Source organism: Hyperolius riggenbachi, chromosome 7 (genome assembly GCF_040937935.1).
Source record: "Hyperolius riggenbachi isolate aHypRig1 chromosome 7, aHypRig1.pri, whole genome shotgun sequence".
NCBI lineage: Eukaryota > Metazoa > Chordata > Amphibia > Anura > Hyperoliidae > Hyperolius > Hyperolius riggenbachi.
In genome coordinates this window covers 293852447-293879820 of record NC_090652.1, presented here as the reverse complement: position 1 = coordinate 293879820, position 27374 = coordinate 293852447, and the positions used below count along the sequence as shown (strand labels likewise).

At 46.0% G+C, this 27374-nt stretch overlaps 2 protein-coding genes across 3 annotated transcripts in view; one reads left to right on the top strand and one right to left on the bottom strand.

Moving 5' to 3' along the window:
- The window catches only part of ANKZF1 (ankyrin repeat and zinc finger peptidyl tRNA hydrolase 1), a 43060-nt gene extending 38135 nt beyond the window's left edge, over positions 1-4925 (bottom strand). The window contains exons 1-2 of one of the 2 annotated variants that reach the window (XM_068245969.1): positions 4866-4925; positions 2938-3065 (exon numbers count right to left, since the gene is read on the bottom strand). In XM_068245969.1, coding sequence (XP_068102070.1) covers positions 2938-3065; positions 4866-4873 — 136 coding nt within the window. In that variant the 5' untranslated portion in view covers positions 4874-4925. Of the gene's footprint in view, positions 1-2937; positions 3066-3511; positions 3708-4865 lie in introns of those variants that run through there. The other variant, XM_068245970.1, reaches the window with a different exon arrangement.
- A 129-nt stretch (positions 4926-5054) lies between these two features.
- The window catches only part of ATG9A (autophagy related 9A), a 52091-nt gene continuing 29771 nt past the window's right edge, over positions 5055-27374 (top strand). The window contains exons 1-7 of the mRNA XM_068245968.1: positions 5055-5144; positions 14582-14642; positions 14762-14877; positions 20987-21138; positions 21570-21613; positions 24976-25040; positions 27008-27163. Of these exons, the coding sequence (XP_068102069.1) occupies positions 21036-21138; positions 21570-21613; positions 24976-25040; positions 27008-27163 (368 nt within the window). The 5' untranslated portion in view covers positions 5055-5144; positions 14582-14642; positions 14762-14877; positions 20987-21035. The remainder of the gene's footprint in view (positions 5145-14581; positions 14643-14761; positions 14878-20986; positions 21139-21569; positions 21614-24975; positions 25041-27007; positions 27164-27374) is intronic.

Here is a 27374-nt window from a genome sequence, read left to right as displayed (position 1 = left end):
CATGCCTGAAATCGGTAAGAAAAATCACTTCTAAAAACGCTGAGCGTATGCCATTACTTTAGCGGTTTAAAAAAATAAATAAAAATTATATCACGCTTTTCTCCTGGCGGACTCAAAGCGCCAGAGCAGCAGCCACTAGGACGCGCTCTTTTAGGTGTGCACTGGCCCTTACAGGGCCGTCAGCTGTTACTGAGATGGGAGTGATTTCTCAAAAAAGCTGCAGACACAGCCAGCATCTCATGGGAGACTCCTCCCTGTGGAATGTATGTGTCATTGCAGCAGTCCAAACTTAGCTAAAGGGGAGGAAAGTGGGCAATATATGTTCCCCTTGTGTGTCTGATCACAGCAGTTACCGTACTTTATTAATAAATCCAGGACAGATTTGCTTGAACACTAAAACTAACTATAAACTGCTTGTTTGTTTTTTTCATACCGTTTTGACTTTTTTAAATAGAACCCGAGGTGGGTTTGAAGAATATTATCTGCATACAGAGGCTGGATCTGCCTATACAGCCCAGCCTCTGTTGCTATCCCAAACCCCCCTAAGGTCCCCCTGCACTCTGCAATCCCTCATAAATCACAGCCACGCTGCTGACAAACCGCTTGTCAGAGCTGGCTGTGTTTATCTCTATAGTGTCAGTCTGCTGCTCTCCCTGCCTCCTGCAGAACTCCAGTCCCCGCCTGCATCCCTTCCCTCCCTGCTGATTGGAGGGAAGACACAGGGGCAGGGACCGGAGCTATGCAGAAGGTGGGGGAGCAGCTGAGACTGACACTACAGATGTAAACACAGCCTCACAGCACGGCTGTGATTTATGAGGGATTGCAGAGTGCAGGGGGACCTTAGTGGGGTTTGGGATAGCAACAGAGGCTGGGCTGTATAGGCAGATCCAGCCTCTGTATGCAGATAACATTCTTTAAACACACCTCGGGTTCTCTTTAAAATAAGGTTGTTTTAAATGCATGTAAACACTGTGCTTCAACTGAGGCTTCAGCAGCATATAAGGGTCTAATGCAGCCTTTCTCAACCTTCGTACCCTGGAGGAACCCTGCAAATAACTTTTGGATCTCAAGGAACCCCTGAAAACAATTTTTTGATCTTGAGGAACCCCTGCATTTATTTTGCAGGAGGCATGGTCTTTCAAAGTAACTGAGGCTGTTTATTTCACTACCCCTATTAAAGTGCCACTCATTTAGTACAATTTAGTGCTTGTTTTTACAGTACTTCCTATTATAATGTGCTCTATTATACTTCTCCCACAATGGGGGAGAATGTCAAGGAACCCCTGCAGAGTACTTAAGGGGACACTTAAGTCTCTGTAAAAAAAATGAGTTTTACTCACCTGGGGCTTCTAGCAGCCCCCTGCAGCTGTATCGTGCCCACGCAGTCTCCATCAGATGCTCTGGCCCCGCCGGCAGCCACTTCCGGTTTCGGCGACAGGAGCCGACAGGGCCAGGAGCGCGAGTGATTCTTCGCATACCCGGGCACAATAGCGCCCTCTATGCTGCTATAGCATAGAGCAGCAGAGAGGGCGCTATTGTAGCCGGGAACGCGAAGAATCACTCGTGTTCCCGGCCTGTCGGCTCCTGTCACCGAAACCGGAAGTGGCTGCCGGCGCAGCATCTGATGGAGTCGGCGTGGGCACGATACAGCTGCAGGGGGCTGCTGGAAGCCCCAGGTGAGTAAAACTCATTTTTTTACAGAGACTTAAGTGTCCCTTTAGGCTACTTGCAAACTAAGACGTTGCGCTAGGTGCCACGTGGTGCTCTTCGATGTGGACGTCAGAGTGAGCTGCGCTGTGCAGCTCACTCAGGCGTCCGTGATGCGTACTCTTGGACGCATGCGGCATCACGTGGTCCCGCCGGCCAATCGCCGCACAGAGCGGCCGCTCCAGGAAGTAAACACTGCACGTCACAACGCGCAGTGAATATTAATTAGCCATGTGCCTGGCCGCTCTCCGCTCCTCCCCAACATTACTGAGCATGTGCAGACAGTCTAACGCGGCTTAAGCCGCTGTAACGCTATAGTATGCTGCACTTTCTGAAGAACGTGCAGCGTTACATGTAGCGCAACGTGGGCAGTGCGAACAGCCCACTTGTGTTACATTGCTGTGCGTTGGGGGAGCGTTACAGGCTGCACTAACGTGCGCCTGTAACGTCCCTGTGTGGAAGCAGCCTTAAGGAACCCTGCGGTTCCAGGGAACCCTGGTTGAGAAAGCCTGGTCTTATGCACTAACTAGCAGTAATATTGTTGTGTGCCGTCTCCACAAGACAATATTACTGTTAGTTAGTGCATCTGACACCTAAATTCTGCCGTTCATTCTTCTACTGCCAGCCAGTAAACGGGTGGAAGATTAATGATCGTAGCCCAGATTTGAGGCAAGGCCGCAAAAGCCATGACCTTGGACATCAGGAAGCAGGGGGCAGGCAGCAGGCTGGCGGTTTGACTGCTGCAGTTTACATGTTTGGCAGTTCAACTGCCTTTGGGCCCTTTTACACTTAACGCGTTGCGGCACCTGCCAAAAAGCAGATGCCAAAACGTGATGCAACGCATAAAGTGTAAAAGGGCCCAAAGGCAGTTGAACTGCCAAACATGTAAACCGCAGCAGTCAAAGCCCAGGCCGCGGCCGCCCTGCTTCTACAAGGGTGAGCAGTGAAGCACTGACCCTATGCTCTCCCCATCCTGTGCCCCCTCCCCACCCCTCAAGGACAGCACAGAATGAGGATGAAACCCAGGACCAGGGAAGTGCACAGGATGGGGGCGCACACAGAATGGGTGGTGCACAGGATGGGGCAGTTAATGACAGTGGGCCTTGGGCGGTGTTCAAATCCGGCCCTGATTATGATTAGTGGCTTTGAGGAACGCAGAAAGTTCTCATGCAGAAGATTATCTGTGTCTTGCCGCCTGTTTATCCTCATAATGACAGCGCAGAGACATACCTGCAGCTTTGACTTTATCTTCTGCAAATTCATCTTTGGCATTCGTGTTATTATTGAGGGAGAGGCCTGAAAGCACAGCGCTGTCCGAGTTCAGGTCAAAGAGGCAATATGCCTGTGATGCTGGGGACCTGTGACAACAGAGAGAGCAGATAATCAGAAGAAACATTCTCATGTGTATGTTTCACAGTGACCAAAAATATAAGTCTCAGCAGGACCTCAACTATGAAACAGCTACGCAGCAAATTATGGTCTGGATTGTCAGCCAACTTTTTCACTTGGATTAAATCTGCCACAAAACATATCCCAACACCGCTGACTGATTAACCGTTACTCGATTCTGGGCACCTAAAGGTAGCCATACTTCTAGCGATGATGGGCAGATTTGACCAAGAGACAAAACTCTCTCTGATCTAATCTGATTAGAGAGAGATCTGTCGGCTGTCCATACACCACGGGCCTATTCCCAATTGCTTTCATGCTGAAATAGATCAGGAATTGGCCTTGTGATGCAGCATCCACCTCCTTGCAGCTGTCCCCCCCATATCAAATGTGCCCCCCATGCACTATACTTTACCTGTCTGTGTCTGCCGCTGTTCCCAGGATCCTCAGAGGCGCTTAGTGTGACCTTAAGACTGCACTGTGTGTACTCCTGTTCGTTATTGCCTGAAGAAGCGGGAATATACCACGAAACGCGTTGCACTGTATGTTGGAGTATATAAATAAATTTGTTTGTACTAAAACGGACAGTATCATGTCTGCTTCGGGGAGATGAGTCCACCACCACCTTCTGAGGAATTTTAAAGTTTTTAGATATATTTTATTCTGTTGGCGCCTCGGTTCTCCTTACAATATTAGCATCCACCCCTGGTGGAGGGGTTGAATTCCCCTTTTTCTTCTCCCGATCTACAGAGAGCGACATCTTAATCCTGAGTGAGGACAGGCCTAATCTCCTCACCTGCCTATAAAGTGGTTGCCTAATTGGTAACCCTGACTTGTGAGTATATCTATGATATACTTTTCCATTTACCCATCACCCAGCTTATTACACTATATTGGGCTCTCTGTGTCCATTCTTTTTCTAGTGTTAACTCTTGTCTATACAAAGCACTGTGGCGTAGTGGTTAGCGCTCTCGCCTTGCAGCGCTGGGTCCCTGGTTCACATTCCAGCCAGGTCAACATCTGCAAGAAGTTTGTATGTTCTCCCCGTGTCTGCGTGGGTTTCCTCTGGGCACCCCAGTTTCTTCCCACATCCCAAAAACATACAGATAAGTTAATTTGTCTCCCCCTAAAATTGGCCCTAGACTACAATAAATACATACATAGACATACGAGTATGGTAGCAATTAGATTGTGAGCTCCTCTGAGGGACAGTTAGCGTTACAAGACTATATTCTCTGTACAGCGCTGCATGAGATGTTGGCACTATATAAATACTAAATAATAATAATCTTATGGTGTCTCCTGTCTTGTTTATTTATTTTCTTTTTTTAAGTTTATCACTAGTATTTCCCTGCCTGTTTTGGGTTGTAACTGTGACCTTACAGAAAAAAGAAATCAGCAGACATGTAGGAGGAAAAGGGACTACATTCTCTGAACTCTCCTGAGATCCTACAGAAGAAACATTTTCTATTTTTTGTTGCTCTTGTTTTCTTTTTGGAAGAACTATGAATGACTATGAATTTCTACCCTTTGGTCCCACAGTGTAACAAACTACACAGCAAGCTCACGGTGAACCAGAACTCCTAGGAGTTGTCCCATAGTGTAACATATGGTAAAACTGACATACGGGACTTAGTGGGGGGTTCTGGGAGTTGTAGTTCCTGTCCAGCTGAGATGAAGCCTCCACACCTGCTCCTGCCAGCTGCATACAGCATAGATCTGCTCACAGTGATGGACACACATGAAAATCACACAAATTCTCCTCTCACCCCTCCATGCTGCTCACGTGGGTTTCAGCTGTCACTTCTCTTCCGTATCTGACGTCACTTCCGCCCAGCAGCGACTAGTTGCGGAGGCGAGGTCTTCTCGCCCCAAAACAAAGTGTAGCCCCGCCTCCTACAGCGGCATTGGTGGGCTCGCTGCCTGCCCCTTCTGTGATTGGCTGCGGGACTCCGCCACGCCTGGGGATTGGGTGCCACTGCCAGCCTTGGCAGGCCGAGGTGCTGCTGAGAGAGATACGGGAGCCCCAGGGAGACGCCTGCTGCTGGGTGAGCGAAGAGGGGCAGGGGGCAGGGTACTGTCCAGTCTTGACCTGTAGCACGGACACCATGCAGGTTACTGATACTGCAGTGCTTATTCACTGACAGCTACTCACTGACACCAATACTGACACAGGGATACTCATTTACTGACAAGCATAGCCATCAACTGCTCAAAGCTAAGCATACATAGCAAGAGCATCACTTACTGACACAGGTATCTTCATTCACTGACTGAGGGATCAGTATTTACTGTCAGTGGGATCCTAATTTACTGATCATTGTTTACTGACTGATAAATCAGTATGTACTGACAGTAGGGATTTTATGTACTGACAGTGGGGATGTTATGTACTGACAGTGGGATCATTATGTACTGACAGTAGGGATTTTATGTACTGACAGTGGGGATGTTATGTACTGACAGTGGGGATGTTATGTACTGACAGTGGGATCATTATGTACTGACAGTGGGATCATTATGTACTGACAGTGGGATCATTATGTACTGACAGTGGGGATCATTATGTACTGACAATGGGATCGTTATGTACTGACAGTGGGGATCATTATGTACTGACAATAGGATCGTTATGTACTGACAGTGGGATCATTATGTACTGACAGTGGGGATGTTATGTACTGACAGTGGGGATGTTATGTACTGACAGTGGGGATGTTATGTACTGACAGTGGGATCATTATGTACTGACAGTGGGATCATTATGTACTGACAGTGGGATCATTATGTACTGACAGTGGGATCATTATGTACTGACAGTGGGGATCATTATGTACTGACAATGGGATCGTTATGTACTGACAGTGGGATCATTATGTACTGACAGTGGGGATGTTATGTACTGACAGTGGGGATGTTATGTACTGACAGTGGGATCATTATGTACTGACAATGGGATCGTTATTTACTGACAGTGGGATCATTATGTACTGACAATGGGATTGTTATGTACTGACAGTGGGATTGTTATGTACTGACAGTGGGATTGTTATGTACTGACAGTGGGATCGTTATGTACTGACAGTGGGATCGTTATGTACTGACAGTGGGATCGTTATGTACTGACAGTGGGATTGTTATGTACTGACAGTGGGATCTTTATGTACTGACAGTGGGATCTTTATGTACTGACAGTGGGATCTTTATGTACTGACAGTGGGATCTTTATGTACTGACAGTGGGGATCATTATGTACTGACAATGGGATCGTTATGTACTGACAGTGGGATCGTTATGTACTGACAGTGGGATCGTTATGTACTGACAGTGGGATTGTTATGTACTGACAGTGGGATCTTTATGTACTGACAGTGGGATCTTTATGTACTGACAGTGGGATCTTTATGTACTGACAGTGGGGATCATTATGTACTGACAATGGGATCGTTATGTACTGACAGTGGGATCGTTATGTACTGACAGTGGGATCGTTATGTACTGACAGTGGGATTGTTATGTACTGACAGTGGGATCTTTATGTACTGACAGTGGGATCTTTATGTACTGACAGTGGGATCTTTATGTACTGACAGTGGGATCTTTATGTACTGACAGTAGGGATTTTATGTACTGACAGTGGGGATGTTATGTACTGACAGTGGGGATGTTATGTACTGACAGTGGGATCATTATGTACTGACAGTGGGATCATTATGTACTGACAGTGGGATCATTATGTACTGACAGTGGGGATCATTATGTACTGACAATGGGATCGTTATGTACTGACAGTGGGGATCATTATGTACTGACAATAGGATCGTTATGTACTGACAGTGGGATCATTATGTACTGACAGTGGGGATGTTATGTACTGACAGTGGGGATGTTATGTACTGACAGTGGGATCATTATGTACTGACAGTGGGATCATTATGTACTGACAGTGGGATCATTATGTACTGACAGTGGGATCATTATGTACTGACAGTGGGGATCATTATGTACTGACAATGGGATCGTTATGTACTGACAGTGGGATCATTATGTACTGACAGTGGGGATGTTATGTACTGACAGTGGGGATGTTATGTACTGACAGTGGGATCATTATGTACTGACAATGGGATCGTTATTTACTGACAGTGGGATCATTATGTACTGACAATGGGATTGTTATGTACTGACAGTGGGATTGTTATGTACTGACAGTGGGATCGTTATGTACTGACAGTGGGATCGTTATGTACTGACAGTGGGATCGTTATGTACTGACAGTGGGATCTTTATGTACTGACAGTGGGATCTTTATGTACTGACAGTGGGATCTTTATGTACTGACAGTGGGATCTTTATGTACTGACAGTGGGATCTTTATGTACTGACAGTGGGATCTTTATGTACTGACAGTGGGATCTTTATGTACTGACAGTGGGATCTTTATGTACTGACAGTGGGATCTTTATGTACTGACAGTGGGATCATTATGTACTGACAGTGGGGATGTTATGTACTGACAGTGGGGATGTTGTGTACTGACAGTGGGGATCATTATGTACTGACAGTGGGGATCATTATGTACTGACAGTGGGTTCATTATGTACTGACAGTGGGTTCATTATGTACTGACAGTGGGGATGTTATGTACTGACAGTGGGATCGTTATGTACTGACAGTAGGGATGTTATGTACTGACAGTGGGATCATTATTTACTGACAGTGGGGATGTTATGTACTGACAGTGGGGATGTTATGTACTGACAGTGGGGATGTTATGTACTGACAGTGGGGATGTTATGTACTGACAGTGGGATCATTATGTACTAACAGTAGGGATGTTATGTACTGACAGTGAGATCATTATGTACTGACAGTGGGGATGTTCTGTACTGACAGTGGGGTCATTATGTACTGACAATGGGGTCATTATGTACTGACAGTGGGATCATTATGTACTGACAGTGGGATCATTATGTACTGACAGTGGGATCATTATGTACTGAGAGTGGGATCATTATGTACTGAGAGTGGGATCATTATGTACTGAGAGTGGGATCATTATGTACTGACAGTGGGGATGTTATGTACTGACAGTGGGGATGTTATGTACTGACAGTGGGATCATTATATACTGACAGTGGGATGTTATGTACTGACAGTGGGGATTCTATTCAGCTGAACTCCCCATCAGACTGACAATGGGATCGTTATTTACTGACAGTGGGATCATTATGTACTGACAATGGGATTGTTATGTACTGACAATGGGATTGTTATGTACTGACAGTGGGATCGTTATGTACTGACAGTGGGATCGTTATGTACTGACAGTGGGATCGTTATGTACTGACAGTGGGATCGTTATGTACTGACAGTGGGATCTTTATGTACTGACAGTGGGATCTTTATGTACTGACAGTGGGATCATTATGTACTGACAGTAGGGATGTTATGTACTGACAGTGGGATCATTATGTACTGACAGTGGGGATGTTATGTACTGACAGTGGGGATGTTGTGTACTGACAGTGGGGATCATTATGTACTGACAGTGGGTTCATTATGTACTGACAGTAGGGATTTTATGTACTGACAGTGGGATCATTATGTACTGACAGTGGGATCGTTATGTACTGGCAGTGGGATCATTATGTACTGACAGTAGGGATGTTATGTACTGACAGTGGGATCATTATTTACTGACAGTGGGGATGTTATGTACTGACAGTGGGGTCATTATGTACTGACAGTGGGATCATTATGTACTAATATTAGGGATGTTATGTACTGACAGTGAGATCATTATGTACTGACAGTGGGGATGTTATGTACTGACAATGGGGTCATTATGTACTGACAGTGGGATCATTATGTACTGACAGTGGGGATGTTATGTACTGACAGTGGGATCGTTATGTACTGGCAGTGGGATCATTATGTACTGACAGTAGGGATGTTATGTACTGACAGTGGGATCATTATTTACTGACAGTGGGGATGTTATGTACTGACAGTGGGGTCATTATGTACTGACAGTGGGATCATTATGTACTAACAGTAGGGATGTTATGTACTGACAGTGAGATCATTATGTACTGACAGTGGGGTCGTTATGTACTGACAGTGGGGTCGTTATGTACTGACAGTGGGGTCATTATGTACTGACAATGGGGTCATTATGTACTGACAGTGGGATCATTATGTACTGACAGTGGGATCATTATGTACTGACAGTGGGATCATTATGTACTGACAGTGGGATCATTATGTACTGACAGTGGGATCATTATGTACTGACAGTGGGATCATTATGTACTGACAGTAGGGATTGTATGTACTGATAGTGGGATCATTATGTACTGAGAGTGGGATCATTATGTACTGACAGTGGGGATGTTATGTACTGACAGTGGGATCGTTATGTACTGGCAGTGGGATCATTATGTACTGACAGTAGGGATGTTATGTACTGACAGTGGGATCATTATTTACTGACAGTGGGGATGTTATGTACTGACAGTGGGGTCATTATGTACTGACAGTGGGATCATTATGTACTAACAGTAGGGATGTTATGTACTGACAGTGAGATCATTATGTACTGACAGTGGGGTCGTTATGTACTGACAGTGGGGTCGTTATGTACTGACAGTGGGGTCATTATGTACTGACAATGGGGTCATTATGTACTGACAGTGGGATCATTATGTACTGACAGTGGGATCATTATGTACTGACAGTGGGATCATTATGTACTGACAGTGGGATCATTATGTACTGACAGTGGGATCATTATGTACTGACAGTGGGATCATTATGTACTGACAGTAGGGATTGTATGTACTGATAGTGGGATCATTATGTACTGAGAGTGGGATCATTATGTACTGACAGTGGGGATGTTATGTACTGACAGTGGGATCATTATATACTGACAGTGGGATGTTATGTACTAATAGAAAATAGATATACTGCGCTCCAATGGATAAATACTCCCTCCAATACTCAGGGGTTCGCAGAAAAAACAGCAGGTCACTTTACCACACTTTTAGCAACAATCCAATCGATTAACTGCGCTTCTCATACCCTGTAAAATCAATTAAAAAACGCACATAGTGCCAAGTATTGTCTAAAAAAGGCTACAACTTGCACCCCGTGCTCGCACTCCTGGGGGTAGTGCCTCCACCAAATAAGGGAAAAGACTGCGTCACTCTCCCCCTCGTGAGTGCACTTACCAGAAGCGCGTCTTGAATGTCAGCATATCACAATCATCCAGTGGTCAGCCAAGAAGGACCAGATTGTAAAGAAACATCCAGCTTTAATAACGTATTTAGGCGGAATAACAGCGGGTACATACGCTCCTTACCATGGATACAATGGAGCCGCACGCCACCACACTGCCTATCCTGCTCGTATCCTCGTGACGTCAGCGCGCACACCTCCGACTCCGACCCAGTCGGAGTCGGAGGTGTGCGCGCTGACGTCACGAGGATACGAGCAGGATAGGCAGTGTGGTGGCGTGCGGCTCCATTGTATCCATGGTAAGGAGCGTATGTACCCGCTGTTATTCCGCCTAAATACGTTATTAAAGCTGGATGTTTCTTTACAATCTGGTCCTTCTTGGCTGACCACTGGATGATTGTGATATGCTGACATTCAAGACGCGCTTCTGGTAAGTGCACTCACGAGGGGGAGAGTGACGCAGTCTTTTCCCTTATTTGGTGGAGGCACTACCCCCAGGAGTGCGAGCACGGGGTGCAAGTTGTAGCCTTTTTTAGACAATACTTGGCACTATGTGCGTTTTTTAATTGATTTTACAGGGTATGAGAAGCGCAGTTAATCGATTGGGATGTTATGTACTGACAGTGGGGATTCTATTGAGCTGAACTCCCCATCAGATAAAAATCATTGCAAGATGCTGCACACAAAGATGCAACACATGCAACAGATCAGTAACTGCAAAAGATCAGTTCCTGCAAAATGCATTCATAGTCTATATCTGCAGATCCTCATACACACCTTGTTTAACAGACATTCATCTGCATATCTGAAGATCCATCCTGGTGGATCTGATCTGCAAATGACTGTCCATTAAACAAGGTGTGTATGAGATCTGCAGATATCATAGACTATGAATGCATTTTGCAGGAACAGATCTTTTGCAGATACTGATCTTTTGAATGTCTACAGCATCTTGCAAAGATTTCTATCTGATGGGGAGTTCATCTCCATAGAATAGACTATGTAGGTATGGCTCTCATACTACATGGAAGGGGGTAAAATTGGTCTGTGATCTTTCTTTTTCCAAAGATTTTTATCTCAAGTGTGTGCATAGCCTTAGTTTTCTCCTTGGTAATATTTTCAAAATTGCCAATAAAATGCCTCTTAAGCCACGAGCAAGCAAGAAAATACTCCGAATAATTTTGACACTACTTTTTCTACTAATTTTTGGTACTTTTTCATTTTCAAAGTGCTTGCAAATTATTTTAAATACAAAATTAAAAATTATCTCCTAGGAGAAAACTCAGGAAAAAAGTGAATTGCATGTCCCTTGTGTTTTAAGAGACATGAAGGAAGGGGCATCAGGAAGGCAGTAATGTGTGGCTTGTCTAGTGCGCTCCACCAAAAATTGGGCACTATATTGATGGGTCATTGGTGGAGCCAAATGCCAAATGAACCTAGCAGCAGTGTAATTCAAAGACAGTGGGCCGCTACAGCTAAACTTGAGTACATTTGAAATCGGCGCCGGTAGACTTGGGTGCAGGATACAGCCGGTATATGGCTGATCCTGCTTCTGCACAAGTCCGGCCCGTGTTAATTACTATACCCCCTCCAGGCCGCCATGGATAGCGGGGGAATGAAATAATTCGGCATTCAGCGATTGCTGGAGGCCGAATTATTGTGTTTTTTTAAGCAACCTCGGCTCCGTCTTCTGACAGCGCCGACGTTACTCACTGAGCGCTGCAATAGGAGTGATTCCTATTGTAGCCTATGGAGGCGCCGGCTGCGCCCAAATCTAGCAGCGCTGAAAAGCACTGCTCCGGCTAAACTTTGGATAAATGCTTCTGTCCTTTGATACAGAAGAAAGCCATAGTTACCATACAAACGGCCATATGAGATATAGCAAGAAAAACAAAAGTTTGCTTTCCTAAAACAGAAAGAATTTGCGATAATTCAGGTTGGAGTGAGCTTGAGATGTCTCCCAGAGCAACACTGCTGAATATATGCAAATTAACCATTGTACCCTTAGAAGCTAAACACACCTCCAGAACCGCTGGAATGCAATGATGTATCAGCTTGTTAATTTGTACAGAGCCATAATAATCCAACATGCATGCAGACTGTTTCGGAGATATAGCAAAGTAGACATTTTCCACAACATCCACTTATTAAATTATAATTATACAGGCAGATTATCTGCATCGACCCCCCCCCAATACAGGCAGCGTGTTACCCCAAAACACACAATTCAGCAACGTGCCCCCAAAGAAACATAATTGGGTAGAGGGTTGCCTCCAGTCAACATAATTAGGCAGCATTTCCACCCCAAACACTATTTGGCAGTGTTTCTTTTCCACACAGAAAACATTGATCATTGTTTGGCGATCAGCACCACTAACTGTTCCCAATCTGATTGATCATTCTGGAGATTGTACTGTTATTGGGCACCCTAGGAGAAATCAGTTTTACCCTTTTGTATCAGGCTGCAGAGACATATGTCAGGGTGTGTACACATGCACATTTACTGATGCTCACAGTGATCTGGACTCAATACGATGTCGGGGGATGCCTGTACACATGCTAGATTCTTGGCTGAGAGGGTTCAGAATGGCTGCCTGTTCCGCGTGCCATCTGGTGTGTGTGCCTAGCATACATTGTATTTAATGTACAGTCTCTGCTGCTGGAAGGCTATAGATACACAGGGTGATTGCCTTGCGTGTGCAGTGACAGCTTGCTGTGTGGTTGTGTTGCTGTGTGTGTGCAGTGACAGCTTGCAGTGTGTGCAGTGACAGCTTGCAGTGAGGCTGTATTGGTGTGTGTGTGCAGTGACAGCTTGCAGTGAGGTTGTATTGCTGTGTGAGTGCAGTGACAGCTTGCTGTGTGGTTGTGTTGCTGTTTGCGTGCAGTGACAGCTTGCCATGTGTGTGTAGCAACAGCTTGCTCTGTGTGTGCAGTGACAGCTTGCCGTGTGTGTGTGCAGTGACAGCTTGCCGTGTGTGTGTGCAGTAACAGCTTTCCATGTGTGCAGTGACAGCTTGCTGTGTTGTGCAGTGACAGCTTGCTGTGTTGTGCAGTGACAGCTTGCCGTGTGTGCAGTGACAGCTTGCCGTGTGTGCAGTGACAGCTTGCAGTGTGTGTGCAGTGACAGATTGCAGTGAGGCTGTATTGCTGTGTGTGTGCAATGACAGCTGACTGTGTGTGTGTAGTGACAGCTTGCAGTGTGGTTGTGTTGATGTGTGTGTGCAGTTACAGCTTGCAGTGTGGTTGTGTAGATGTGTGTGTGCTGTTACAGCTTGCAGTGTGGCTGTGTTGATATGTGTGTGTAGTTACAGCTTGCAGTGTGGTTGCGTTGTGTGCATAGTGTGTTGTTGTTGACAGCTTGCAGTGTGGTTGTGTTGCGGTGTGTATGCTGTGACAGTTCGCTGTGTATTTGTGTTGCTGTGTGTGTGCAGTGGCAGCCTGCAGTATGGTTGCATACACAATGTGTCCTGCTGGGGACCGCTTGCAGTGTGGTGGTGTTGCTGTGTGTGTGCAGCAACAGCTTGCAGTGTGGTTGTGTTGCTGTGTGCGTGCAGTGACAGCTTGCAGTATGGTTGCATGCAACGTGTGTTTGGCTGGGAACAGCTTGCAGTGTGGTTGTGTGCACAGTGTGTCTTGTTGTGAACAGCTTGCAGTGTGGTTGCGTGCACAGTGTGTTTGGCTGGCAGCAGCTTGCAGTGTGGTTGCGTGCACAGTGTGTCTTGCTGTGAACAGCTTGCAGTGTGGTTGTGTGCACAGTGTGTCTTGCAGGGAACAGCTTGTAGTGTGTCTGCGTGCACAGTATGTTTTGCTGGGGACAGCTTGAAGTGCTGTTGTGTGCACAGTTTGTCTTGCTGGGAACCGCTTGCAGTGCTGTTGTGTGCACAGTGTGTCTTGCTGGGAACAGCTGGCAGTGTGGCTGCGTGCACAGTGTGTTTTGCTGGGAGCAGCTTGCAGTGCTGTTTCGTGCAGTGTGTTTGGCTGACAGCAGTTTGCAGTGTGGTTGCGTACACAGTGTGTCTTGCTGTGAACAGCTTGCAGTGTGTCTGCGTGCACAGTGTGTTTGGCTGGGAACAGCTTGCAGTGCTGTTTCGTGCACAGTGTGTTTGGCTGGCATCAGCTTGCAGTGCTGTTGCGTGCACAGTGTGTCTTGCTGGGGTCGGATTGCAGTGCACTGTGTACAGAACAGTTGGGTGCAGCCTTCATGACTCATGGTTACAGTTTAGTTTCATTTTCCCTGTTGCAGCCATGAAGGAATCTCCGTTATGCTTGAAGTGACACAGGCAGACAACCAGGAGTTTCTCAGGGTGAGTGTGTCCTGCAGTACCAGTTACAGCTGCCAGTTACCAGAGAACTCTGCCTCTCTATTCACATTGCCAGTGCTGGAGTATTAGAGGTAAGACTGTTTGTCCTTTTTCCTGACCAGGGCGGTGATGAGGTTCAGCGGGCGAGAAGCTGAGTCACACAGACTGTGAGGGTTTAGTGAACCTCTGAACCAAACCAGGACATGCCAGAGAGCAGCGAGGAGCCTGGGATTGCTGGGTAAGTTCCTTCTGCTTCTGCTTTATGTGTGCCAAGCACATGGCAGCATTTCTAATGCTCCGTTATGCCTCTAGGGCTTCAGGTAAAGGAACGAGAACACAAGCTGTATGTTCTGTCTGTATGTTCACATTTCCTCATATTGTTCCCTTGACACAATAAATAATTATCAATGGGAAAGATCATTCTGGGCACGCTGTGGAAATATTTGGGGAATAATCACAGTACAGACATGCTGCTTGGCAGCCTGTTCTGTTCTATGAAGAGGGGAGGCCCAACACAAGGTTAGTGAGATATCACGAATGATATCATAAAGGGGCGAGGGGGAACACCTCAATTAACTCTAGATGTACCCAGGGGCCGTAACTAGACTTAATAGGGCCCCCCTGCAAAAATGACAGCATAGGACCCCCTTGGTCCCCGAACCCCAGTGTTCTCCCCAGGCTCTTTTAGCCGGGTACTCCACCTACAGGGCCCCTCTGGCCCAAGGGCCCTGATGCGGTGGCTACTTCTGCAACCCTTATTGCTATGCCCCTGCCCACCCGGCTACTTTTTCATGCCACCCGGCAGGAAAAACTTTCTGGGGCGGACACTCGAACCCCATGCGGGTCTCGTAATTGGAAGGCGGCAAATGGAAGCAGAATGGCAGAGTGTTTTGCATCTGGAGCCAGGAAAAAAATTACACATGCTCCTGCACACCTTTTTGTGAGCGAATGAGTGTGGGGGGGGGGGGGGTTCTAATTGTTAGCACTTGCGGTTAGGGAGAGGGAGGAGAAAGGGCCCCTAAAGCCTCTGGCCCCCCTGCAATGGCTGGGGTCGCAGGGGTTATTGCTACTCCCAATGGATGTACCAAACCATCTTTGACCCACGAAAGAAACATTGCTTTTCTGTGGGCTTTCGTCATTGTGAGTTTGAAGTGGCCACATGATTATGCCTAATGTAAGGTCCAACAGTAAATTAGATGCATGCTGGGAGAGAAACTTATAATTAACAAATTAAGTTCTTTCCCAGCATGCATCTGAGTTGGCAGCTCTCTGTAAGCATAATAGCAATTATTTGAACGTAGGACAGGGAAAATTAAAGTAAAATGACTTTGTTTAAAGAAATAACTTTTATAATGCAATGCGTACATTTTACACAATGTATAGTATGTGGTGACTGAAGTTTCATTTTTAAAGGAGAACTGTAGTGAGAGGTATATGAAGGCTGCCATATTTGTTTCCATTTAAAGAGAACCAGAGATGAAGCACCCTCCTGTATTTTACCTTATAAATCAGTGGGAACATGACAGTAAACACCTAATCTGCTCTTTGTTTCATTGTTCCCTGTTTAATCTGACTGTTATCACCTCTGATAAGAATCCCCGACTGAGCACTCAGTCTGGCTTTGCTACAGAAAGATTATAGCTGAGTCTGTCTTCTCTGGTGTCTTTTCAAGCCCAAGCCTGCCCCCTTATGGCTCTGCTATAATGACTCAGCTATAATTATTCCCCGCAAAGCCAGACTAAATGCTCAGTCCGGGATTCTTATCACAGCTGTTAACAGACACTTTTAGCAGTGAGGATGAAACAGAGAGCAGGGTAGGTGTTTTCTCTAATGTTCTTACTGATATATATGGTAAAATACACAAGTGTGCTTCGTCTCTGGTTCCCTTTAAACAATACTAGTTGCCTTTCTATCCTGCTAATCCTCTGCCTCTAATACTTTCAGCCATAGACCATGAACAAGCATGCAGCAGATCAGGTGTTTCTGACAATTTTGACAGATATGGCAAGATTAGCTGCATGTTTGTTCCTGGTGTGATTCAGACACTACTGCAGCCAAATAGACCAGCAGAGCTGCCAGGCAACTGGTATTGCTTAAAAGGAAATAAATAGGGCAGCTTCCATATACCTCTCACTACAGTTCTCCTTTAAGCACACCATAACTGAGAGGGATGTGTGGGCTGACACATGTATTTACTTTTAACCAATACACATTGCCTGGCTGTCCTGCTCTGCCTCTTATACATTTAGCTATAGACCGTGAAGCATGCAGATCAGATGTCTGAAGCTGCATGCTTGTTTCAGGTGTGTGATTCAGATACTACTGCCGTCAAAGAGATTAACTGGACTGCCAGGCAATCAGTATTGTTTAAAACAGGGCTGTGGAGTCGGAGTCGGTGCAATTTTGGAGTTGGAGTTGAAGTCAGTGGTTTCATAAACTGAGGAGTCAGAGATGGAATCAGATGATTTGTGTACTGATTCCACAGCCCTGCTAGGACGATGGATTCAGAGTCTTGGAGTCTGATAATTTTTGGGTACCTGGAGTCGTAACCTGTTTATAAACTGAGGAGTTGGATAATTTTTGTACTTACCTCACAGCCCTGGTTTAACCACTTGCCGACCAGGGGAATTTTCACTGATCGGTGCTGCGTGGGCCCTACAGCCCGCAGCACCGATCAGCAGTGCAGCAGGGCGATCAGACTACCCCCCTTTTTTCCCCACTAGGGGGATGTCCTGCTGGGGGGGTCTGATCGCCGCCGGCCATTAGTGGGTAGCGGGGGGGGGGGGGGCTCCTCAAAGCCCCCCTCCGCAGCGTTTTGTGCGCTCCCTCCCTCCCCTTACCTCCCTCTCCCTTGCTGGGCTGCGCAGGACGGATAACCGTCCTGCGCATTGTGGGATAGGCTTCAGCCTATCATATGGCGGCGATCCCCGGCCAATCAGAGGCCGGGGATCGCCGATCTGACTTACGGCGCTGCTGCGCAGCAGCGCCGTATGATGTAAACAGCGGGGATTTCTTCCCCGCCTGTTTACATTTTGCCGGCGAGCCGCTATCGGCGGCTCTCCGGCTGTTCACGGAGACACCCTCCGTGAACTGACATGGAAAGGCCATGGTAACCCGCAGACGACCAGTTTACGCCAATCGGCGTTAGCTGGTCGTCAAGAGGTTAAAAGGAAATACATATGGCAGCCTGCATATCCCTCCACTTTAAAGTGGTCTAACACCCAGCATTTCAACTTTGCTTTAAAAGATTGCTTACAGCTTAGAAACTATTATTCCAGATTTTTTTTAAGCAGAAATTCACTGAATGGGTTAACCTCCCTGGCGTTCTATTAAAATCGCCAGGGAGGCTGCGGGAGGGTTTTTTTTAAATTAAAAAAAAACTATTTCATGCAGCCAACTGAAAGTTGGCTGCATGAAAGCCCACTAGAGGGCGCTCCGGAAGCGTACTTTCGATCGCCTCCGGCAATCGAAAGTAACAAGATAGGCCGCAATGAGCGGCCTATCTTGTTTCGCTTTCCTCGTCGCCATGGCGACGAGCGGAGTGACGTCATGGACGTCAGTCGACGTCCTGACGTCAGAGCCGCCCGATCCAGCCCCTAGCGCCGGCCGGAACTGTTTGTTCCGGCTGCACTGGGCTCGGGCGGCTGGGGGGACCCTCTTTCGCCGCTGCACGCGGCGGATCGCCGCGGAGCGGCGGCGATCGGGCAGCACACGCGGCTGGCAAAGTGCCGGCTGCGTGTGCTGCTTTTTTCAGATTGAAAATCGGCCCAGCAGGGCCTGAGCGGCGACCTCCGGCGGCATACCCCGAGCTCAGCTCGGGATTACCGCCAAGGGGGTTAAACATGACATTTTAGTGTTGCATTTAGCTAGAAATCTGCATCTGTGTTGATGTTTAGATACAAATGTACCATGTTTGGAATACAAATAAACCTCTGAAAAGCCTGTCTGGGAAGCCCTCTGTGATCTCTCAGACAGGCTTTTGTTTATTTACATTCCAAACATGATACATTTGTATCTAAACCTCAGCACAACTCGGATTTCTAGCTAAATGCAACACTAAAATGTCATGTTTAACCCATTCAGTGAATTTCTGCTTAAAAAAAATCTGGCATAATAGTTTCTAAGCTGTAAGCAATCTTTTAAAGCAAAGTTGAAATGCTGGGCGTTAGACCACTTTAAAGTAAAAATGTGTCCAACTTGAAAGACTCAGGTGTGAGCTGTGAATTTTGTCCACTCCTTCCTTCATCACTATGACACCACTGTCAGCATCTCTAGTCACGTGATGCTGGTGGGATATGTCATGACTCAGGCCTGACTTTTGCTCCATAAACAGCTGGGCACAGGTCCTCTTTAACATGCACTGAAGTGCAGCAGCACCTTACGATGGACTATATTTCGATGTGATGTGTGTTAATCACAGATGCAGAAAGCGAGGGATGTATTCCACATGTAAGCACGGTGAGTGGAGACATTCGGATTATCAATATTCCCTTGTTGCCAGTTGTATACACAGGACTGCTGGGGCGTAATGCAGACATAGCGCTTCTCAGGGCTATTTGACTATAGCTGTTTCATGCTTGGCAGGTTCCCCCTCACTGTTCCCTCCAGGCATTGCTTCACACTAATGATGTCTAAAAAGCCTGAAACAAATGTTCATTAGAATCCCAGAAACCTTTGTTATGCCATTATTTGTGCTTGGCATCTCCCTGTCTTGTGTGGCGTTGCTTGGCACTGAATATTGCTGGCAGCAGCCTCTGTACTACAGCTAAGCAAAGTAGCTGAACAAAGCTAAAATACACATGTAGCAATTATTCAATTACATCCATACTATGGTGTGGTTTGAATGATTAAACAACATCTTTTGCTTCTCAGTTCTTTGGGATATGCATGACGAAGGGTGTGGTGGGGGTGTGGTTAGAGGTGTGTCAGGGGCGTGGTCCTCTTTCTTATCTCAAAATATTGGGAGGGATGCATACATGTGCATAAAGTTTCCATTTAGATGATATAAGATAATCATTGACTTATTCAAGTGATGTTGAGCATACAATGTCACCAAAATAGACAACCTCGTCGTTCAAACCACAGCAACAGATAGCTAGCAGCTAAGCCAGCAATCAAGTTGGATCGTGTACTGGGTAAATGTGGCCACACACAATACAATAAAGTGATCCGATTTTACGGCAATTCGATAAAAACGATCGGATCTCCCCAAAAAATTGAAGGCTTTTTTTTTTTTCATTCGACTGAAAAATCCGATCGGATTTCCCATTTTTTTTCGATTTTGTTATCTATCTGGAATGCCAGATATTTTTCTGCAATTTCTCCAAAGATTGTATGGTGTGTGTTAGATTGTCAATTTATTAATATACACACCCAGGGAACTTTCTCAGTTTCCAATCATTTTTATCATAATTGGGGAAAAAATTGAACACAGGTGTGTGGTACATTGGTCATATTTTTGAAATGTTACAATCGGTCAGAAAGATTTGATTGCAATTCTTAAATTGAACAGATATTTAAAAAATTGTATGGTGTGTGTGGCCACCTTAAGGGCACCGCCTTTGATGTGGGAGACCAGGGTTTGAATCCTGGTTAGGGTCAGTACCTATACAGTAAGGAGTCATTAGGCAAAACTCCCTTTTTCACTAGCAAACGCAAATCACAAACGCCAGGGATTGCAAATGTTTTCATTAATTTTGTTATGCGATTTTTCATTCAAAACACATTTGCATTGCACAATCGCTCTTAAAATCGCTCAAGAAAGTGATTGCGCTTTGCAGAAAAACGAATCGAAAATAACTACCGCGATTCCTATGTTAAATTAGCAACCCTAGCGATTTAAAAATCACTAGCGTTTTGCGATTTGGATGGAATCGCTGCTAGTGGAAAAGAGCCCTATCACTGCAGGGTGGCATCTTGGGTGCGCACTAAGGGCGTTTTTCGCCTTTTTTTTAAGCACCGGCGATTTCCAAAATCGCCCTAAAAGTGCTTGTGCAATGAATCCCTAGATAATGTTTGTACTTGGTGCATTTTGGGGAGGTTGAAAAATGTAATGTATTTTATTAGAAGGGGATTATATGAGAGATCATCTGACCACTTTCTCTGTTGCCCCGCCCTCTGTTGTTGAGTCCAGAGGCTCATCTGTGTAGAGGCACAGTGTTGGGTGGAGACAAGGCTGAGGGGGTGGGAGATAGGAAGATAAGGGCGGGGTCACCTCCCTTCACTTCCATCCCTTTAGCAACCACTGAAAGGGGAGAAGTGGGGAAAGTAAAGCACCCCCTGGGGTACGCCTACCATGTGCCTAACACCTAGCAGATTGACTTCACATGCTCCTCCTTGTTTTGCAGTGGCTCCGCCTTTGTGAATGCTGACGTCTGGATGTGAGAGGCTAGAGACATGGCGGTGTTTGACACCCCGTACCAGAGGCTGGAGGCCTCCTATACAGACTCCCCGCTGGGAGAGGATGACCTCCTGGTACATGTCCCAGAGGGCAGCAAATGTAAGTACTCCATCACTGTCTCTCCATGGTAGAGCACTGTATGGACATATATTTCACTCAATGCATTGAAGCTTGAATGTGTTCCCCTTGAGTCCTATGGGAGAAATAAAGTATTGGTTGTATTGTATTAAAGAGGCCCTGTAGTAACGTATAGTAGAATGCAGTAAATTATTTAGGATACCCACTTTTATGTTAATTATCCTGGTTTCAGCATCAGAAACACTTAAATCTATATATGCTGTATATTTGGTATGTAGCCCCACCCTACCAGTGATGCTTAGCCTAGGTTGTTTAGCTATAAGGCATTCTCCTCCCCTTCTGAGAGACCAGGTATTATTTCTACTGGCTTCGTAACACTAACTATACAATCATTGTATAACATTGTATATATGTATGTAACATGTTATAATATGTAATTTTCTCTGTCCTAGCTCCATGGAACCACATTGAGAACCTGGACCTCTTCTTCTCCCGAGTATCCTTTTACCTGTGCATCACAGAGATTATGTGCTCCTGCTGTGCAGAATATGTATACTGTATATACTCGAGTATAAGTCTAGAAATTTAGGTCTGACTCACTAAATAAAAGTATAGGAGTCGGGCTTATACACGAGTCACTGGCAACACTGGGCACACGGACTAATGTGTGTACTAATAGTAACATTCCCATTTATAGCGATGTACCCAGTGGTAAGTGAGAATTTTTTTATAAGGGAAATGCAAAGAAAACACAGGTGTGAAAGTCTTTTTGGCCACAACTATTAACAAGGAAAGGGGCAGAGGGGGAAATACTGGGCTGCATAAAGGGGTGAATAATTGCTGCACTTGGGGGCCTGGAGGAGGTATTGGCTGCACTTAAGGGACAGGAGGGGTTAATGGCTGCAATAATGTATGCAGTGCAGTCATTAACCCCTCCTGGGCCCCAAGTGCAGCTGTTAATTCTTCCTGATTTCAAAGTGCAGCCATTAACTTTGCTGGGTAGACTTATACTTGAGTCAATAATAAAAAAAATCCAGCTTAAGAGGGTCAAACATTGTAGTCGACTTATATTCAAGTATATACGGTATATCCTATAAAAGAATGTCAAATATTAGTATAAAGTATGACAACCCGTGGTATATTCTCTTCTCTTTATGGTGTAAAATGTATTTTTCCTTAATTCAAAGCCCAACTTCAGGCACTACAGTTTTAAGTATACAAAATCCTCAGGAGTTAAGTTTCATGCATCAAATTAAGCATGTGCAGCAAAAAGCTCTGCTTTAAAAGGAACCTAAACTGAGAAGGATATGGATTTTTTTTTACTTTTAAAATACCAGTTGCCTGACTCTCCTGCTGATCCTGTGTCTCTAATACTTTTAGCCACAGCCCCTCATCAAGCATGCAGATCAGGCGCTCTGACTGAAGTCAGACTGGATTAGCTGCATGCTTATTTCAGGTGTGTGATTCAGCCACTACTGCAGCCAAAGAGATCAGCAGATATTGTTTAAAAGGAAACATCCATATCCTTCTTATTTAAAGTGAACCAGAGACGAAGCACCCTCGTATATTTTACCATAGAAATCAGTGGGAACATTAGAGAAAACATTTACCCTGCTCTCTGTTTCATCCTCACTGCTAAAAGTGTCTGTTATCAACTGAGATAAGAATCCCGGACTGAGCATTGAGTCTGGCTTTGCTATAATGACTCAGCTATAATGATTCCTGCGCAGAGCCAGCAGGGGGCAGGCTTGGACTTGAAAAGACACCAAAGAACACAGTCTCAGCTATAATCATTCTGTAGCAAAGCCAGACCGACTGTTCAGTCGGGATTCTTATCAGAGGTGATAACAGGCAAATTAAACAGGGAACAATGAAACAAAGAGCAGATTAGGTGTTTACTGTCATGTTCCCACTGATGTATAAGGTAAAATACATGAGGGTTCTTCATCTCTGGTTCTCTTTAAGGTTCCATTTACAGGATAGCTGAAGTGAGAGTAATATGGAGGCTGCCATATTTATTACCAGTTGCCTGGCAGTCCTGCTGATCCTCTGGAATGGAAAGCCAAACGCTCTGAAACCCCCAAAAGGCAAACACTCCACCGGTGCAGGATCAGGCAAGCCACGCCAGAAGTAGAATCAACAAAGGAGGATCCGCAGTCACAGCGAAGTTGTAAAAGCTGGTATTCTTTATTGAAAAACGCCACAAAAAATGACACATGTGGGACCACAAAAAGACTGACGCGTATCGGGCTCAAAATCTGCCCTTAATCATAGTCATGACTATGATTAAGGGCAGATTTTGAGCCCGATATGCGTCAGTCTTTTTGTGGTCCCACATGTGTCATTTTTTGTGGCGTTTTTCAATAAAGAATACCAGCTTTTACAACTTCGCTGTGACTGCGGATCCTCCTTTGTTGATCCTGCTGATCCTCTGCTTCTAATACTTTTTAGCCATAGACCCTGGACAAGCATGCATCAAATCGGGGGTTTCTGATATTATTTTCAGATCTGACTGGATTATAGCTGCATGCTTGTTTCTGGTGTGATTCAAACAGTACTGCAGCCAAATAGACCAGCAGGGCTGCCAGGCAACTGGTATTGTTTAAAAGGAAATAAATATGGCAGCCTCTCACTTCAGTTGTCCCATCACCACCCGATGAAGTTCAGCTGATGAGCTTTAATTCAATCTCTGAAGGAGGAGTTGTGGTAACTGTTGCCTTTGCGTAATTGTACTGCTCAGACTACAAGGAGGCGGGGCATGGACAGCTCTCTGTGAAGATTGCAGTGTACAGATATGGAGGTCTGTGGTGCAGGAAGTAAATAGGCTCCTGACTGGATCCTTTAAAAGTGATTCATGTCATTCTCCTTCAGAGGAGCTTAACTTTTAAAGGATGACCCCCCCCCCAATATAAGTAGCCAGATGACCCTTCCCCCCCTTCCCTCCAGTATAGGTAGCCAGATGACTCCCTTAATACCTCCTTTTCTCACTCCCCCCCCCCCTCTCCCCCTTTCAGTATAGGTAGCCAGCTCGCCTTCACACCGCAGCATTCACTAGTGTCACTCATTTCTATTCTTGTCTCCAGTGCCGAAGCTTCCTCTTCCTTTCCGTCTCCAATGCTGCCCAAGTCAGTAGCTGCCCAACACAATGCAAATGTGCACAGGGAGCAAGGTGGCCGCTGCACAAGCCGCTGGCAGCAGAGTACTGTGGTCAGGCGCTCGCGTGATCTCCCTGCATTGCAGCATTTCCAAGCTTGCAAATGCTGCATAAATTCAGCCTGCTGCTTTGGTGCCCTTCCTCCTGTGGTGCCCTAGGCCATGGCCTAGGCGGCCTTGGCCTAAATCAGGCCCTGCCGATCACATGATATGACATTTGATTGTGATCCAGGCGTCCATGTCAGCGTTACAGCCCCACCCATGGAAGAGACGGAAGAGTCTCTTCCATCACCCCTCTTCCACCACAGGGTGGCGCTGTAACTCTGACATGGATGCCTGGATCCCGATCAGATATCATGTGATCAGAACCAAGCAGACAAGTCAAGATTGCATTGCCGCCCCAGTGGAGGAGGAAGAAGAAGAAACTGATCCAGCCGCCCGGACAGGTAACTATAAAAGCTCTATGCACCACTCTGCATACACTGCTAGCCTGCCGGGCTAGGGAAGGCGGACTTCCCAAGCTGCAGGAAAAATTCAGTCCTGCTGCCAAATAATGTTTGACTTTATTTGGCTCCTAAAGGGTGAAACGCTTCCTATATCAGACATACGTGTGATAGAGTATGCATAGCTTTGGCGTACACCCATATCCTGCGCTCAACAGCACATACTGTACACTAAACACCTTCCTTAACCCTCACCCTCCAGGTGTACAATCTGCACCAGAAGAACGGCTTCACCTGCATGCTGATAGGAGAGATCTTCGAGTTGCTGTAAATCTGTTTATTTCTTAATGCTCTGCTAGCGCGTGTCACCGCTGTCCTATTCTCTTATGCCAGTCATTTTGACTTGTATGCCAGTTAAATGAAAACTGTACGCAGCTTAGAACCGAGTCAGACTGAAGAAAAGGCCCATGTGCATCTAGGAAATGATGAGCAGTTGGCTTACAGTTGCTGCTGCTGACATTCAGTGAAATTAATGTTAAAATGACAATTTAGCTAAAGTCAAAGGTCCCTGTGCACTACCCCTAACATGAGTCAAAGAGCAGGGCCACTGAAGCTGCTGGTTGGTGTACAGGGACAATATCGTCTCTTCTTTACACTTTCTTTTTCCTACTCTGTTCTTTTTTTCTTACTTCTTCACCTTTCTTCTTCATTATTATTGTTTTTGTTGTTAATTAGTCACTTACTGGGACGTGAATTGAATGTAAACTGAAAACAAATTGCACTCAGTGGTCCATGAACACTAGTCCTTACTATTGATACGTCATTGATACATGATTATTACTCTTTATTCCCCTATCAGTCTCTAACTCTTTTTGAATGAGACTGTATACATTATACTCTGAGGTCCTAACATATTACTGTATATAGGCACAGATAAGCCCTCCTGCCCATTTGCTGACCCACCACTTATGGCCTAAAAATTAGGCCAAAACCTGTGACCCACTGATTGGCCAACGCCCTTAATGTGCCGCCTTCACTCCTCCCCCGTGCAGAGCGCCAGTTTATAGAGTGCGCATGTATGGCTACCCGTCCCCATTTCCGTTAGTGTGCTGTGCAGCTTCTGAACTGACCACTAGAGCTCCAGGCTTCCTGCGGTCACATGACAATGAGCATAGAGCTCTAGTGGCCAGTCTATAAGCTGCATGAGGCACTAGAGGAAGGGAGCCGGAGCGTGGACATTTAGTTATACATACTGCAGTGCACTTTGCATGTACTCTGCTCTGTATGAGCGCAATAGGCTCTGGCTGCTGCAGGCATCCCAAGTTCCTTTCATGTTAGTTACTGGTCTCTACCTTAGGTAAGTCATTATATGACTCAGAGCAGAGCTGGTTCTAGACTCTTTGCCACCTGAAGCAATACATTGTGAGGACCCCCCCCAACCCCCACCCTATACGCGTGTGTGCAAAACCAGAGAGGAGAGACACATCGGGCTGTGCATTGCAGGCACTACACATACCTCCTGCTTCCTCCAATACAGCATCTCCTCCCTGCTGGCCCGCAGCATCTGACCCCCAGGATGCCGGGTATGTACTGCACCAGCGCCGCATCACTCATGCCCCCCCTCTTACCCCCCCTCCCGTGTGCAAAAGAGACACATCGTGGGCTGTGCATTGCAGGCATTGGCACTATGCTTACTTCCCTCTGGTCCTTCCAGGACAGCATCTCCACCTGCTGGCCTGCAGTTTCTGATCCCCAGGATGCCTGGTATGTGCTGCACAAGTCCTGCTTCCTCTCTGACTGCAGTGGCGCCTCATGTGACCCGGCAGCACGTAACCGGTCACATGAGGCACCGCTGTAGCCATGGATACAGGAAGCTGGACAGGCAGATTAACATTCCATCACTGGAACACGGAGAGCAGGTGAATGAAGCGCACCACGCATCTAAGGAGGGGGAGACAGGAAGTGCGAGTAGGGGGACATTTGAGGAGGGGAGTCGCCTCTTGCTGCCCTCCAATTGTCGCCACCCTGAAGCACTCTATTCATGTTGCTTCATGGAAGAATCACCCCTGACTCTTAAGTATCTAAAGACTGTATAGAATAAGTTCCTTTCTCTTTTACCAATAATACCCCTTCTTTTTACTTCAGATAACTAGTTCTTTATTCTGCCTCAGCCACATGTGACAGAAACATTTCTTAGTGCTTTCGGGAACTCTGGATAACATTTCCCATGTGACAAGTTGTGTGTATGTACATATCGTGTCTGTTACTGACAAGTCTTGTGTTGTCTCCTGCAGGCAGTTCATCTTTGTTGTCAGCTTCACCACCTTCCTGGTCAGCTGTGTGGACTATGACATCCTTTTTGCAAACAAAATGGTTAACCACAGTCAAAGTGAAAACAACAAGGTGACGTTGCCGGACGCCTTCCTGCTGCCGGGAGTCTGCCGAGACCGGTATTTTCTCTTTTTTAACCAACAAATCTAAAGCAGTGTACTTCTATTTTAAGTGGCCAAATGCAAGGCAGTTTATAGGCTAAATTGCTCCCAGGGCGAGGGTGTAAAAATTGCACCCCAGTATAAGTTATCCAACCACAGGCGCCCCAGTATAGGTTAGCCAGCCATAGGTTTCCCAATATAGGTTAACCAGCGATAGGTGCCCCAGTAT